Source organism: Amphiura filiformis, chromosome 4 (assembly GCF_039555335.1).
Source record: "Amphiura filiformis chromosome 4, Afil_fr2py, whole genome shotgun sequence".
NCBI lineage: Eukaryota > Metazoa > Echinodermata > Ophiuroidea > Amphilepidida > Amphiuridae > Amphiura > Amphiura filiformis.
This window is the reverse complement of record NC_092631.1, coordinates 66639526-66653277: the sequence shown is the minus strand read 5'-3', so window position 1 is coordinate 66653277 and position 13752 is coordinate 66639526. Positions and strand designations below refer to the sequence as shown.

Here is a 13752-nt window from a genome sequence, read left to right as displayed (position 1 = left end):
TTGAAAAAAATATTTACACATATTTTGAAAATTTTCCGACCCCTGCAAAAAAAAAAGTCTATTTCAATCCACTTCCGCCCAAATACGACTTTAAAGACATACTTTCTCCCAGCAATTTCGGTTGATTGGTAGCTTGGTATTGAACGGAATCGTTCAGAAACTGCACTAATAAATTCATGCAAACAAAATGGATAGGCTTTTTATACAGATTTTTGTTTTGCAAAAGCGTAACAGTATTCTACATTGCAAATACCTTACAAATTGCTCATTACCTTTAGGTCCACGGTATGACATGTATGATGAGAATTCAGATCAAATCTATGGAGACTTTGTTCTCAATCTGACTTTGACCTCACAGAATAATGTTGAGGTATACCTTTAATAAATTGCACAGTTTGTTGACCGCATTGTATCTGCTCGGTGAGCATTCTTTTTGAACGTGACCTGACTCATTTTACATTTTCTGTTCTCAGTCACGCTTGGTGCCTGCATGGATTCTATATAATCATATATAAATGCCAGCTATATGAGATAAGTCGTTTATTATTTACTGCTGCCTAGAAGGGTCATTTTGTAACAGCAGTACTGTCTATATATACTTTGTGATACAACATGTAATGAATTGTTTCATTACCAGGATTTCATCTTATATTATTATAAAATGACATCATACTTTGAGTTCTTTCTATCATACGTCAATATTCAACTAGTCTTAGCATTATTTGCTATATATATCCTTTCATTTCATGCCCTAAAACGGCGGCAGAACCTGCCACCAGGACCATGGAGTCTGCCGCTACTTGGAAACCTTCCATTCATAGCGATGAACCTGTATCGTACTGGCAAAGAACCAGAGTATTTGTTGACTGATATGGTGACAGAGTATGGTGAAGTATTCAGCTTAAAGATCGGCACAGCATTAATCGTGGTAGCTAATGGATGTACATCAATCCAAGAAGCATTCCACAATCGTGATATCAATGATCGACCAGGAAGCAGGATCTTACAAGAAACGGACTGGGATGAAGGTTAGTTAGTAAATGTGTTACAAAAATATATCCCGTTCCCACTTTAGTAATAGTAACACATAAATTGCCATTCATTATGATATAATAAGCTCAAAATCTATGCATTAAATTTATAGCAGATGAACCCCAGTTTTGTCCTGCTAAGTTTGATGCCTCATTTGTCTCAATTGTCCTAAATTTGTTGCCATGGTGATCCTTTGAATGAAAAAAGATATAGGCCTATAGCTAAATATGCAGATTCAAAAGTTGCCCTATAAACTCATTTGAAATGTTACTTTTGCTGCTAGAGAGTCTGGTCATCACTGGTCACCGCGCATCATCCCAATGCAGAGAACTTAATGGTACACGGACTCGAGTAGTCTGCATGTTTTTTGCTGAACCATGAAATGGTATCAGCCTATATTAGTGTATGTTACTAGCTTACTTACTTACTAGCTTACTGACTAACCATTTGGTCTAAAATGGACATATCTCTAAATGCCACGAAGGTATGACCCCCCAACTGGTGTCATATGAAAGAGAAAAATATAAAGAATATAATAAAAATATTTCCAAATGTCAGAGGTCATCCAGGGGTCACATGGGGTCAAAAAAGGTAATTTTAACTGAAAATGCTCCGATTGAGCTTAAATTTAAATGCAATGATCCTTATGACATTCTAAACTTGTTTAAAACATTTTAAAATTTATTTAAGGTCATTAAGGGGTCATAAAGGGGTCAAAGGTCAAGGTTTTTCAAAATGCTCCGATTGAGCTGAAATTTAAACGCAATGATCCTTATGACATTCTAAACATTTACAAAATATTTTAAAATTCATTTAAGGTCATTAAGGGGTCATAAAGGGGTCAAAGGTCAAGTTTTCCCAAATGCTCCGATTGAGCTGAAATTTAAACGCAATGATCCTTATGATATTCTACACATGTTGAAAATATTCACCACAATATTCTGCCGAAGCCACATGGTTCAGCTATGGTGCAGTTATCGCTCTAGTTTCATTCAAGGAGTCATCATGGCTACAAATTTTGAGCTATCTAGACATAATGAGGTATCAAAATTTGCAGAACTGAAATGGATTTCTTTTTGCTATTTCAGTTGTCTCGTGATAAAAGGGGTAATTACTTTTTGTGATGTGTCTATATGAAAATGAGGGTTACAATGTGACCTTTCACACTTTTTCTTTTCCATCTCGAAGCGGAATATTTGGGTTGCTCTTCCATCTTGAGTTGGGATATTTGGGTTGAAAAATGAATTTAAAAAAAATAATTTTAAACCAATTTCTACTTTAAAATAGCATTATTAGTAATGGGCCTAACTCTGAAAGTAAATGGAGTACAAACTTCATATTTGCTATGGAGAAATTACATGTCACATTACTATTCAAGTTATACAAAAAAGTTAAATACTATCTTGATACAATTTGTTAGGTGAAATACATTGTGATTTCGTAAATTTTCACCCCAAAAAGTTTAAATTTTACATGATGTTTCTCAGAAGTTCCGATTTATGATATAAAAAGTATATGTTTGTATCAAAAAAGGGCGATCACAGAAAAAAGTAAATCACAGATCTAAACGTGCCTAACAGTGCCTTGCATTATGATGGACATGGACAGAAATGTCATTATGGAAAGTTACAATGACTGCTGGCAAGCTCAATTTAGGAAACCAATGACGGTGGGGTGGCAAGGAGTAGGCCTATAATTAGGTCTATATATGACAATAATAGTACCTGCATGGTATAGCATGCATGACATGATGATAACTTAAACAGTAATGCTTTTATAATTTTACAGCCATAGGAAACACTTCAGGTAAATCATGGAAATACCAGCGTACCTTTATACTGAACTCATTCCGTTCCTTCGGCGTAGGCAGAAGCAAATTTGAAGGCAACATTCTCAAGGAAGCCCAAACTTTGGTTGATGGAATGAGAGATACTAAGGAAACACCTTTTAACCCGCATGTTCTGGTCGGAGATTGTGTATCCAATGTCATTTGTTCTGTTGTTTTTGGCAAGCGATATGACCATAGAGATCCTGAATTTCAGCGTCTTATACAGCTTGTGAACACAAACGCCGAGAACTTAGGTTCAGGGGCGTTGGTTCTTTATCTTCCAATCGCAAAATATATTCTTCCCGGACAATACAAACGTGTCAAATCAGATTTTAATGAATTTACAATATTCACTCAGGGCCACATCAAAGAACATCGGCAGAAGTTTGACAAAGACAACATGCATGATATCATTGACGTTTTCCTCAATGAAATTGAGCTTGCTGAGAAAGAACAGGGTGATCGCGTCGACTATATACATCTGAAGTCCCTCACAGCTACAGCATCATTTTTGTTTTTAGCGGGAACAGAAACTTCCTCGACAACCTTGCGATGGGCTCTTCTTTACATAACCAAGTATCCAGAGATTCAGGCTCAAGTTCAACACGAACTGGATTGTGTTATAGGTCGCACACGCATGCCTCAATGTGCCGACAGGGCATTACTGCCTTACACAGAAGCCGTTCTGTTGGAGATTCAGCGTATTCGGACGGTGCTGCCACTTGGCCTTCCGCATGTGGCTTCACAAGACACGAAACTAGCAGGGTATGATATACCGAAAGGGACATTGGTTGTGTCGAATATTTGGGCTGTGCATAATGACCCAGATGTATGGACAGAACCGGAACAATTTAAACCTGAGAGATTCTTAGATGAAGATGGAAGGCTGCGTCATCGGAAAGAATTGATGCCATTTAGTACAGGTCAGTATCTTCTCTTTACTTCTCTAACACATTGAAAGGTCCCTTCTTCCTTCGGCAGTCAGTGCTTTCCCGGGTGGGCAACTTGCACACCCGGAGCAAAAACAATGAGATGGGGGGGGGGCAATGAGATGGGGGGGGCAGAGGATAAACAATAATGCAAGGGGAAATAGAGGAGAGGGTGAACTTAAAGAGACAACAAAATAAAAAGGGAAGAAAAGAGGGAAAAAAGTAGAAAAATGGAGACAGTTAAAAAGAGATGACTTTGAGGACATCTTGCTAACTCATCCTTCCTCCACATGTTCCTCTTGTTCTTCACAGACTATAAAATATTATGCTGGCAAAACGTTCTCTTCTATATTTTGTTCTACAGGTCATCGAGTATGTCTTGGGGAGAACCTTGCCAAAATGGAAATCTTTCTGTTCTTTACCTACATCCTGCACTCATTCGTCATCACATCCGGTGATGTAGAGCCGCCTTCAACGAAAGGTGTAGGCGGAGTCACTTTTGGTCCAAAACCATACAGGATTATTGCCAAATATAGAAAATGACTTCGGTTATTAATACTAGTACAAAATTAAAGTGACGGGTATGTGCCTGTTAAGACCCTGTTTTTGAGGTAAATGTGGCACCAAACCCTAACTTGCACATGGTGATGTTTCCGTCTTAAATTTCACATCTACCGTTTATGAGACCACACGTAGGCCTACCAGATTTTGCCCAAATTATGAGCCCCTTTTTTCATGCTACCCAATAACCTCACTTCAATTGTTGCAGTTAGCTGCACAAATACTCTATATTTGACCTCTTTATACGTACCCATTGACCCCATTTTTGCAATCTGATTCAAACGGTCACATTTTTCAGCTTTTGTACCGAATGCCCCCCCCCGTAAATTACATTTAACTATTTAAAAAGGACGCTACTTGGGGGGGTAGCTGGTACACTTACAGCAAAAGGTTATAAAATCTGTACAAGGAACCCTAAATGGTTCTACAATGAATCAAAAAGTTCTACAAAGACCAAAATTGGTTATACAAAGGGTTAAAGAACCATTTATAGAACCTGATAAGGTTCTTTCAGTTTTTGAACCTTTTTTCTTGAGGGTTCTATATAGAGAATATAAATGGTTCTTTAAGGCCTTTTAGAACCTTTATTTTTGAGCGTTTAAGCACCCAGTGTAGGCACATACCCATCACCTGTATATATTTGTGCCCCCGAAAACGAAATAATTATGATATATCAAAGTAAAATTTACAGTCCCGAGCTTTCTATCAAGAGTAGAATTTTGCTTTATCAAAGGCACAGGCTACGTTGGGTTCGAGAAGAACAACTTTTGAAGATTAAATGTTGAAGAAAAACCGACTGAAATAGTAACAGTAATAAATTCGTGAAAATCCTCTGGACGTACAAGAACCCAAACAAATTGTACACAGCCTAATCTAAAAAGAACAAGTAATATAAGCTCACCCACCCACATGCAGATGGAAGAAACAATAAATGAAGATAATTACTGACAAGATACAATTATATATTTGCATTTTATTCATTAAAATGTGAACCTTATTCCTTTATTAGAGGTAGTTTAATTTAAAGACACTATCAGCCATTCAACACATATTAAAAAATCTATTAAAAAAATCATCAAAAATCATATTGAATGGGCCTTGTACATTAAAAGCAACCAAGGGTAACATTTACATTTTAGTCAATTTTGGAAGGACTTTGTCCTTATGGACACTTACAATTACATGCAATTGAATTGGGCTTCACATTTTTATATAGGTACTGCTATATTCTTCCTTCATACTTTTCAACCTGTCCTTCATTTGTAAGATATTTCTAGGAAATTGAAAAAAAAAACAAGAAAAACAAATTTGGGAAAAAAAAATACAAAATAAGATTCTGAAAACATAATAATAATAATATTGGATATTTTTTTCACCCAATACAAAATTTATTGGTCGATACAATATTTTAACTCGTAGCTCGACCAATAAATTTGTGTATTGGGTTCAAACCATCCAATTTTATTTCATACTTCTGCCAGGATCACTGATAGTGCCTTTAAACATTAATAATTACTATTGTGACCTATTGTGTTCTTATTACTACATTTCATATTTCCTATTAGTACTTTTGTTGTACAGGGTGAAAAATACTCATTATTGGGCTATTAATTGAATACCTGAGTGGAAGAAGGGCCCAACAAAAATGAGTTAGACCCAGCATTTTATTACCAGCAGACTGTTCTTCCTTGTGTGTGAAAGATGAGCCAAATTCCCCTCTCTAAATAGTCTTCCAAGTACACTTAATCATGGTTTTCATGGAAGAAAGGCCCAACTCCATGGAGTTGGGCCCTTCTTCCACAAATATAGGTTTAAAAAGGAATTTTGTTCATCCATGAAATCTGCTTTTCACTACAATAAACTTTCTTACTAATACATTACATGCTTCTACTTGTGCAATTAATGGATAATTACCAAATTTCTGTAGCTATTTATAATTATAACACATCTGCTTACGGAACTGGCACTTGCAGTATATTAGTGCCCAACTTCAGCTCGTATTAAGACCTGTACCGTTGCCATGGAAACATCATATATAATTTCAAATGTATGTAATATTGTATGTTCATGTATTAAAGTTTTTTCTTAATATCTCAAAAACAGTTTTGATGGAGTTGGGCCCTTCTTCCACTCAGGTATTCAATTATAAAGAAGTATTTTGTGATCCTAACATCCTCTTTTTACAACATTTTTCAGTTGATTCCGATTTTGCATTTGCGAGTTATCCATGATTTTATGCGAGTAATTTCGTTCTGGTACATTTTGATATTTTTGCTTGATGAATTAATCTGAAAGAAAATTTTTGTACATAAATATTATGAAGCCATAACTTGGTGTAAAAATGTTGTATAAAAATCTCAACTTTTGTTGTTGAGAAAAGTGGGGGATGAGGCTGTGGCTCACAAAATGCCCTTTTAATATACCGTACACTCTGTATCAATGCATTGGCGAATAAAACCAAGATCCAGGTTTCATTATAAAAAAAACCTCTTCATTTTACTGTAATTTAAGCATTTTAGGCTAATATTAGTCTTTCACAGGATAGGCCTATTTATTAACTTAAAAGGGCATTTCGTGATCCACAGCATCATCCCCCCACTTTTCTCAAAAAAAGTTGAGATTTTTATATCACTGGAAACCTCTGGCTACATAATGTGTATGTACAAAAAATATCTTGCAGATTAATTAGTTTAGCAAAGATATCGTGAAATTTGAATTTCGTTCTGGTATACCAGAACGAAATTACAAGGCATTGTCTATGGAGCAGTGAAATACACATAATCATGCATAACTCGCAAACGCAAAATCGGAATCAACTGAAATTTTGGGAATAATCTTTTTATTTTGGGAATATCTACTGAAAAATGTCATAAAAAGAGGATGCTAGGATCACGAAATACTCCTTTAAATAGATGGGTATTCACGTAATAAATCAAAGATATCACACATTATGGCTTAAAAACCAAGATTGTTTCCTACAGGCCAAGCTCATTTTCATTTTTGGGAGCATTTGAATGCAATTCAGCTTTTTATCTGAGAAATCTGGAAAAATAACATTTTTAGCCTTAATTCTGTGTGACTTTTGATGCAGATAAACAATATTTTTGTCCTTAATGAAATTTAACAAGTTTAAAAAAAAGGAAACCAAATGGAGTCAACAAATTATGTGTAAGGGAACAAACCAAAAGTTCAATGACATCCTATAAACAAAAGTACTTTCATTACGGGAAGGAGGTCAAAAAAGTCTGATTACATTTATAAACAAGGCTGTTCTCAAACCACAAATCTTGCTTGCTTTAATGACCTCCCGCTTTAGGGAGAGCAAATGTGAACAACCAACTCATTGAATGTCTGGGTATGCGTGCTCTTTGAATGAGTACTATGTTTGAAAGAAAACTAAGAAGAGGTATGGGGTGCTGCACCATTCACATATCTAATAGCCTCCACAATATGAACTTGATTTGTCCATATTTTAAAGGTTGATCCAGTACTTGAATAAACTATTCTATAATATATATTTCTCATCAAAAATATATTTTCAGCTTTAAAATGTTATAACTGTATGTGACCACCCACCACAAATAGGCTGTAATGTTGGCAGAGCCTGTTTTGAGATATGGCCCACTGGACTTCTCAAAAAAAATATAAAAAAGAAAACAAGGATTTCCCAACTCTATTACTGATTTTGACCAACTTGTAAACAAACATGCAAAAGGGACTTGTAATATATCAATGTAAAACTTATTTTGAGAAAAAGTTGTCTGTTATAAAATATCTCAAAAAGTGAAAATGTGGATATTATAGCCCATTTGTGGATTTTGTGGTGGACGGTCACATATCCCTTTCCATTATATAGTACTTATTTCAGTAGATATGGCGATAGTACTTATATGGGCATTACAAGTTTGAATGCATTGTGGGACAGTTTTGTTACAGCTGACCTATCAAAAAAAAAACCCACTTAATTCATTATGCATTTATTATTGTAATAATGTATTACAATATAAATATATTTTTTCAAATTTTAGTAAACCATTTTAACAATATTTAAAAATACAATTTTCCTGATAGTTTAGCTTCAGAGATCATCTGTATTAAATTTGCCAAAACAATCCCACAATGCATCAGGAATAGGCAATACCTGTAGCGATTATCGGTATACACCAATCCGAAAACGCCATTACTGCGGTGTCCCAAGGTCAGGGGCTCCATCATTTACTAATTGTTAGTGTGGTATACAGAATTGTACACAACAGTAATTTTCAATACACGGTCATGAATTGATTGAACAAATTAAATCTTCCGCACTGTGGTTCTGTCAATAGAGGGCCAAATATTGTAAACGCTTCTCGGATTGGTGTATAGCTTAAAATTGATCAAATCTTGACCCTGATATTTTAACAAATGATGTATGAATTTATCATATTTCAGTTCAGTATATTTTGTGATACATTAGTTACAACATACAATGTATTTAACTAAAATCAACTTAAATAATTGGAATTTTCACATCACAATGCTTTTCATTCTCTTAAATTGATCACTTTCTATAATGTTAATTTATGAAGATAGGCCTAAATATATTTTGTGCATTTATAATTTTGCCATAGTACTGTGCAAAAAATGTGAAAATTGCCATATTTACAGACAAAATATTGTTAAAAACTCTCCTCTCGAAACATATTCTAAGAATGTACAAGCACATTTGATAAAGCCCTCTAAGTCCTCACACCCAGTAGCAACATCAGGGTGTCATGAAAAGGCAAATAGTTGTTAACCAAAATCAATTCCCATACTTTCCTACTTTCATACTCTTGTGCAATTTATCAGCCTACAATGTCCTGAATACCCCATTGTTAATGATATAAACTGGATAGACCTTTTCAAACATCATTCAGAAATCATCAGAAATTGCTTGGAAATGAGATCACATGAACTTTAAGCCACAAATCATGTACAAGCATAACAGGCTAAAAACTTCAGTGAGCGGTATTTATTCAGTAAGCTTGGGGGGGGGTCAAATTGGCGGACAGTATCCTTTTGAGCAAATATGCAGCTTATTTAGCAAATACCAACATGGGGCACCAGGTAAAATATTTACCTAGCATATTGAACTAACACCTCAGTTACTTGGTTTTTCGCAATATGATACATGTAGTAATGGGAAAAAAGGACCAAATGTTTGTCATTTTTCACCATTCAGATTTTGTTGAAATGACAACAAAATATGCATCACCTCTTCCACAAGTCAATACCACCACACACTTGATTGCTTATCCTATATTATATTAATATTGCAGAATCCTTGGCATAAGTACCTCTCTCATGATCCATTATTGACAGAGCGAAAGTTCATTGTGGTTATGATGTCTGTTACACATTGGAACTTTGCATTGTACATGATGTTGAAGAAGTACTTTTTTCTGCATGCGCGTTGAGGGAAATGATTTTATGCTTTGGGTTTAATCAGAATGAATCGTTAAAAGTAGGTTTGAAAAGGTCTATGAGGGGAGAGCAATGTTATAAACAAAGGTAGAGGACTACATATACATTCAGCTCGAGTTTTAAAAGCACAGGTCCTCAATAGAAAAGAATGAGTGAACAATGATACCTGCCAACCAAGTGTCACATTATAATGTCACATACAGGTAACCTTCTACAGTGATGCCAACACTGCACATTAGGTGCACATTTGGGCTACTTGGCGATCACTTGCCACTTCTCAAAAAGCCATCTGCTACTTGCCTAAAATTGGGCTACTTTTGCAAGTGTCGAGCCACGCCAGTAACGTCATAATTTTCCTTCAATTTAGCCAACTTATTACGGTTTTAAGTATCTGAAGCTCCAAATTTGAATATCAATGGGTTTTGTGACCATTTATTGATCTGAGTGACTTCCATTAAGTATTGAAGTTTTTAAGTCAAGTGTTTTTCCACCCAATTGGGTGATTTACATTCCACATTCACTTTTTTGGAATCTTAAAAATTGGGCTACTTGAGAGTCATTTTTATAGAGCGCTAATTTTCTCAAAAAGTAGACGTAAAATGTGTCTTCATTTTCAGATATGTTATGCAGAATTCTGTTTTGATTAAGATGATATCAAATATATATTTCAAAGTTCAAGGTAATTCAACATATGGACAGAAATGTGACCCCTGTTTTGTACGTAAAGTCTATATAAAGTTATTTTGTGGTATGAACCCATACAGCTGTTGTAAATCAACCATCTTGGTTTGTAACGCATGGAGGGCAACATAGTGTACCTCTAGCATTTATAGGCAAAACCCAAATCCATAATTTGTGCTTTAAGCTTGAACGACAAAGGTCTTGGCATGTATTACTAAGCTTGCATTATTGGCACAACACAGTAGATGCGGAATGCAAACAATCAATCAGAGTTTACCGGTTACATGGCAAAATAATCTGGAAGTGCACTATTATGCCCTCCATGAGTGACACAATACCATGGCGGCAGCGATACTAATTAGTGCTAACCAAACATTTTGCTTAATCATATTACATTTGTGCTTTCATTAATGACTGAATACCAGAAATATAACAAATTCTTGCCCTAAAAAATGAACTACACTTTAAACACATCTTATATATTTGTGACACAATCTGATCCAATCAGACCAAGTTGGCAATATAGAAAAACCACATTGGCAAAAACAACAAGGGAAGTATAAGATCTAACCCAACGATGTTTAAAAAATAGGGTTGTTTTTGACGACGGTGTACTCGAAATTTACTCCCGGATTTCACTTTTGTGAAACTTTTTTGCCTTCCTAATATCCCGCCTAAATATACAGCAACACGCCGACTCGGTTTTATTTGTTTCATGGTTTGTTTACACCGATTACGTCACTGGGGACTTACCCAGTTTGGTCGCTGATTCCATGGGGCTTTTTTCATCGGCTTTATTAAGGGTTCATACCACTAAATCCGCCTGTGAAGCAGTTTCCGGTAAAAGTTTATCACGACTATAGTCCCAACTTTGCATAAAAAATGTGCAAAATCGGTACAATATTAACAATTTTAGTGTTGCAAAGCGTGTTTTGCTAGAACTTGTGAATGTGATCTCTACTAATTTGAACAGAAAACGCGAAAATTTGAGTGATGTTTACGATGATGAGCGCATGAGCACACGAGGTCAAAACGCGGTTAGCAGTCGGACGTAAACACGGGAAAATCGGGTCTTTTTATATAGCGCTATTTTTCTCAAAAAGTAGACCTAAAATATGGTGTCATTTTCAGATATATTATGCAGAATTTTGTTCCGATTAAGATGATATCAAATATATATTTCAAAGTAAGACGTAACTCGACTTATAGCCTAAAACGTGACCCCTATTTTGCACGTAATGGAAAGCTATTTTGTGGCATGTACCCTTAATGATGCGCCCGGCCTCCGGACCCCGCGGAGCCTTGACAAACTGGGTACCCACAAACCGGGCCACAAAGTTCAAATGGCACCTGATCATAAAGGAATTGTTCCTTCTGAACCTTCTGAAGTTGTAGTCAGCAGGGCTAAAACCGCAAATCGCTAACTATTTGGTGACCGGCAAGCTAGAGGTTTTTCTTGAAAATATCTAAAGATGGGGCTGATATAGTGGTTTGAGTGAGGTAATTCGTGGCAAATGTAATTTTTGTCAGTCAGTTTATGTATTGGCCACATTCAAGCTTTATTTTGCAACAAAAAAAAAACACGGGTGGAAAGATTACATTGTTGATAACTGTATCATAAAAAAACACATTATGCATCCTATTGGATGTATTTGTATATATTTTTCTGTTATTTTCCTCATTTATATATTAAAAGGACAACAGAGTTCTCCTCAGAAAAGACAATGAATCAGAACAAGTGTTTTTGTGTGTGTTCTTGAAATGTTAAAAAAGGGGTACTTTTGTAAAAGTGTAGTTTAAATGCAAAGAATAGGGGCATTTTTTAAGACTAATTTGTACCTGTTTTCGTGCAAAATAGGGGTAAAAAATGACGAAAATGTTCTTGAAACCGCGCAAAATAGGGGGGTATTTTTGACTTAGGGAACGATCATGCGTTACGCCTTTGAATGTTAAGTGACGACACCGGGGAAGACACATATGGCAATAGAGGTGAACTAATTTATATAGAGGCCGTCAGCCTTTTCCGCCATCTTGTGGGTACTGCCGTTCTGCATGTCACGCGTTATACATTACGCCCCCGAAAAAACACGGAAGTCACAGAGCGTGACGCACCTTTACAGTCAAGCGTCAACGCGGTGATCTTAGCAACAAGTCACTCCGTACCCACAAGATGGCGGCGTTGACATCACAATGACTACCTCTATAGGATGAGTCTTCAGTCATCAGGCACTATTCAGCATGTGGAAATCACCACCATACATAAGGCCCCATGCCAATATGACACTCTTATTCAAAATTAAATCATATGTGTACCATTTTTGTTAAGGCGGTGAATTTGGCAGTTAATCTTCCACATATCTTGGGTATTTCATATCAGCATTGTCACATGGTAAACTCTCAGCTTCATTCGTGGGTAACCCCTGCAAGTCAATATCCTCAGCCTGTGGTTCTTCTTCCATACGAACCCATCCCGCTGGTCTGGTAGATAAAGAACAATATGGATTGGTAAGAATGAATTACACATATTATCTTATGTTGCACAAATCAAGTCACTTGTATTGTTATACAAGATTGAGAACAAAAACAAGACAGAAAAAAGATGTAGGAAAAAAAGAAAAGAAAAACAAGAACAAACTGAACAATAAGAACTTGAACCAGGAAAAGGGGAATTTTGAAAAAGAGGAGTATAAACTGAACAATGTAAACAGTTCAAAAAACAGCATGATCAATGAGAGTTTATGCATGAATTAAATGATGTCATAATAGGATCAATACCTTAGTATGAACGTTCATCTGTGTTGGTAGACATCATAATTTTGATCAACACAAAATTAGACGTACTTGAAGTGTTTGATTGCAACTTCAACCTTCATACGGAGACTGACAACCCAAGTTACAGATACCAGTTACCATGAGTGTATGTGATTAAGTGTTGGGGTCAAGTGTCCAAAAGGTCAATGGTACCGAACTTGGGTTGCCAGTTAATTTTGTGTAGAGATCCAATTTTTAAATAAACGATTAGGGAGCAATACATGTTTCAATTTATAACACATTAACATACAATATCATGTGCATCAACAATTTTAAGTGAGACTGGGTTTGTTGCAAGATGTATGATGAATTATCTCAACTGTGCATGTGTAAAACACTAAAACAATTTCCAGAATGTGCTACCCTTTTTTTCTGAGACAGCATAAGATCATGATTACCTGTTCATACAGTTGCATATCCTGAATAAGTGTTATACTTTGTTAGTGATCAAAATCTGCCATTGTA

The 13752-nt window shown here is 35.8% G+C and overlaps 2 protein-coding genes across 2 annotated transcripts in view; one reads left to right on the top strand and one right to left on the bottom strand.

Moving 5' to 3' along the window:
* Positions 1–358: 358 nt before the first annotated feature.
* Positions 359–4668, top strand: LOC140151240 (cytochrome P450 2J4-like). Its single transcript, XM_072173510.1, has 3 exons — positions 359–1028; positions 2821–3783; positions 4154–4668. The coding sequence occupies exons 1-3, from the start codon at positions 662–664 to the stop codon at positions 4330–4332; spliced, it is 1509 nt and encodes a 502-aa protein (XP_072029611.1). The 5' UTR covers positions 359–661; the 3' UTR covers positions 4333–4668.
* A 6508-nt stretch (positions 4669–11176) lies between these two features.
* Positions 11177–13752, bottom strand: part of LOC140151239 (sodium-dependent multivitamin transporter-like) — a 59410-nt gene continuing 56834 nt past the window's right edge. The window contains 1 exon segment of the mRNA XM_072173509.1: positions 11177–12954. Coding sequence (XP_072029610.1) covers positions 12819–12954 — 136 coding nt within the window. The 3' untranslated portion in view covers positions 11177–12818.

What these genes read in the sequence shown, in the direction of transcription:
- LOC140151240 (XM_072173510.1), top strand. Translation starts at nt 662, where the DNA reads ATGACATCATACTTTGAGTTCTTTCTATCATACGTCAATATTCAACTA. An exon ending in AGAAACGGACTGGGATGAAG is followed by an intron (nt 1,029 to 2,820) that starts GTTAGTTAGTAA and finishes ATAATTTTACAG; the next exon opens with CCATAGGAAACACTTCAGGT. An exon ending in ATTGATGCCATTTAGTACAG is followed by an intron (nt 3,784 to 4,153) that starts GTCAGTATCTTC and finishes TTTGTTCTACAG; the next exon opens with GTCATCGAGTATGTCTTGGG.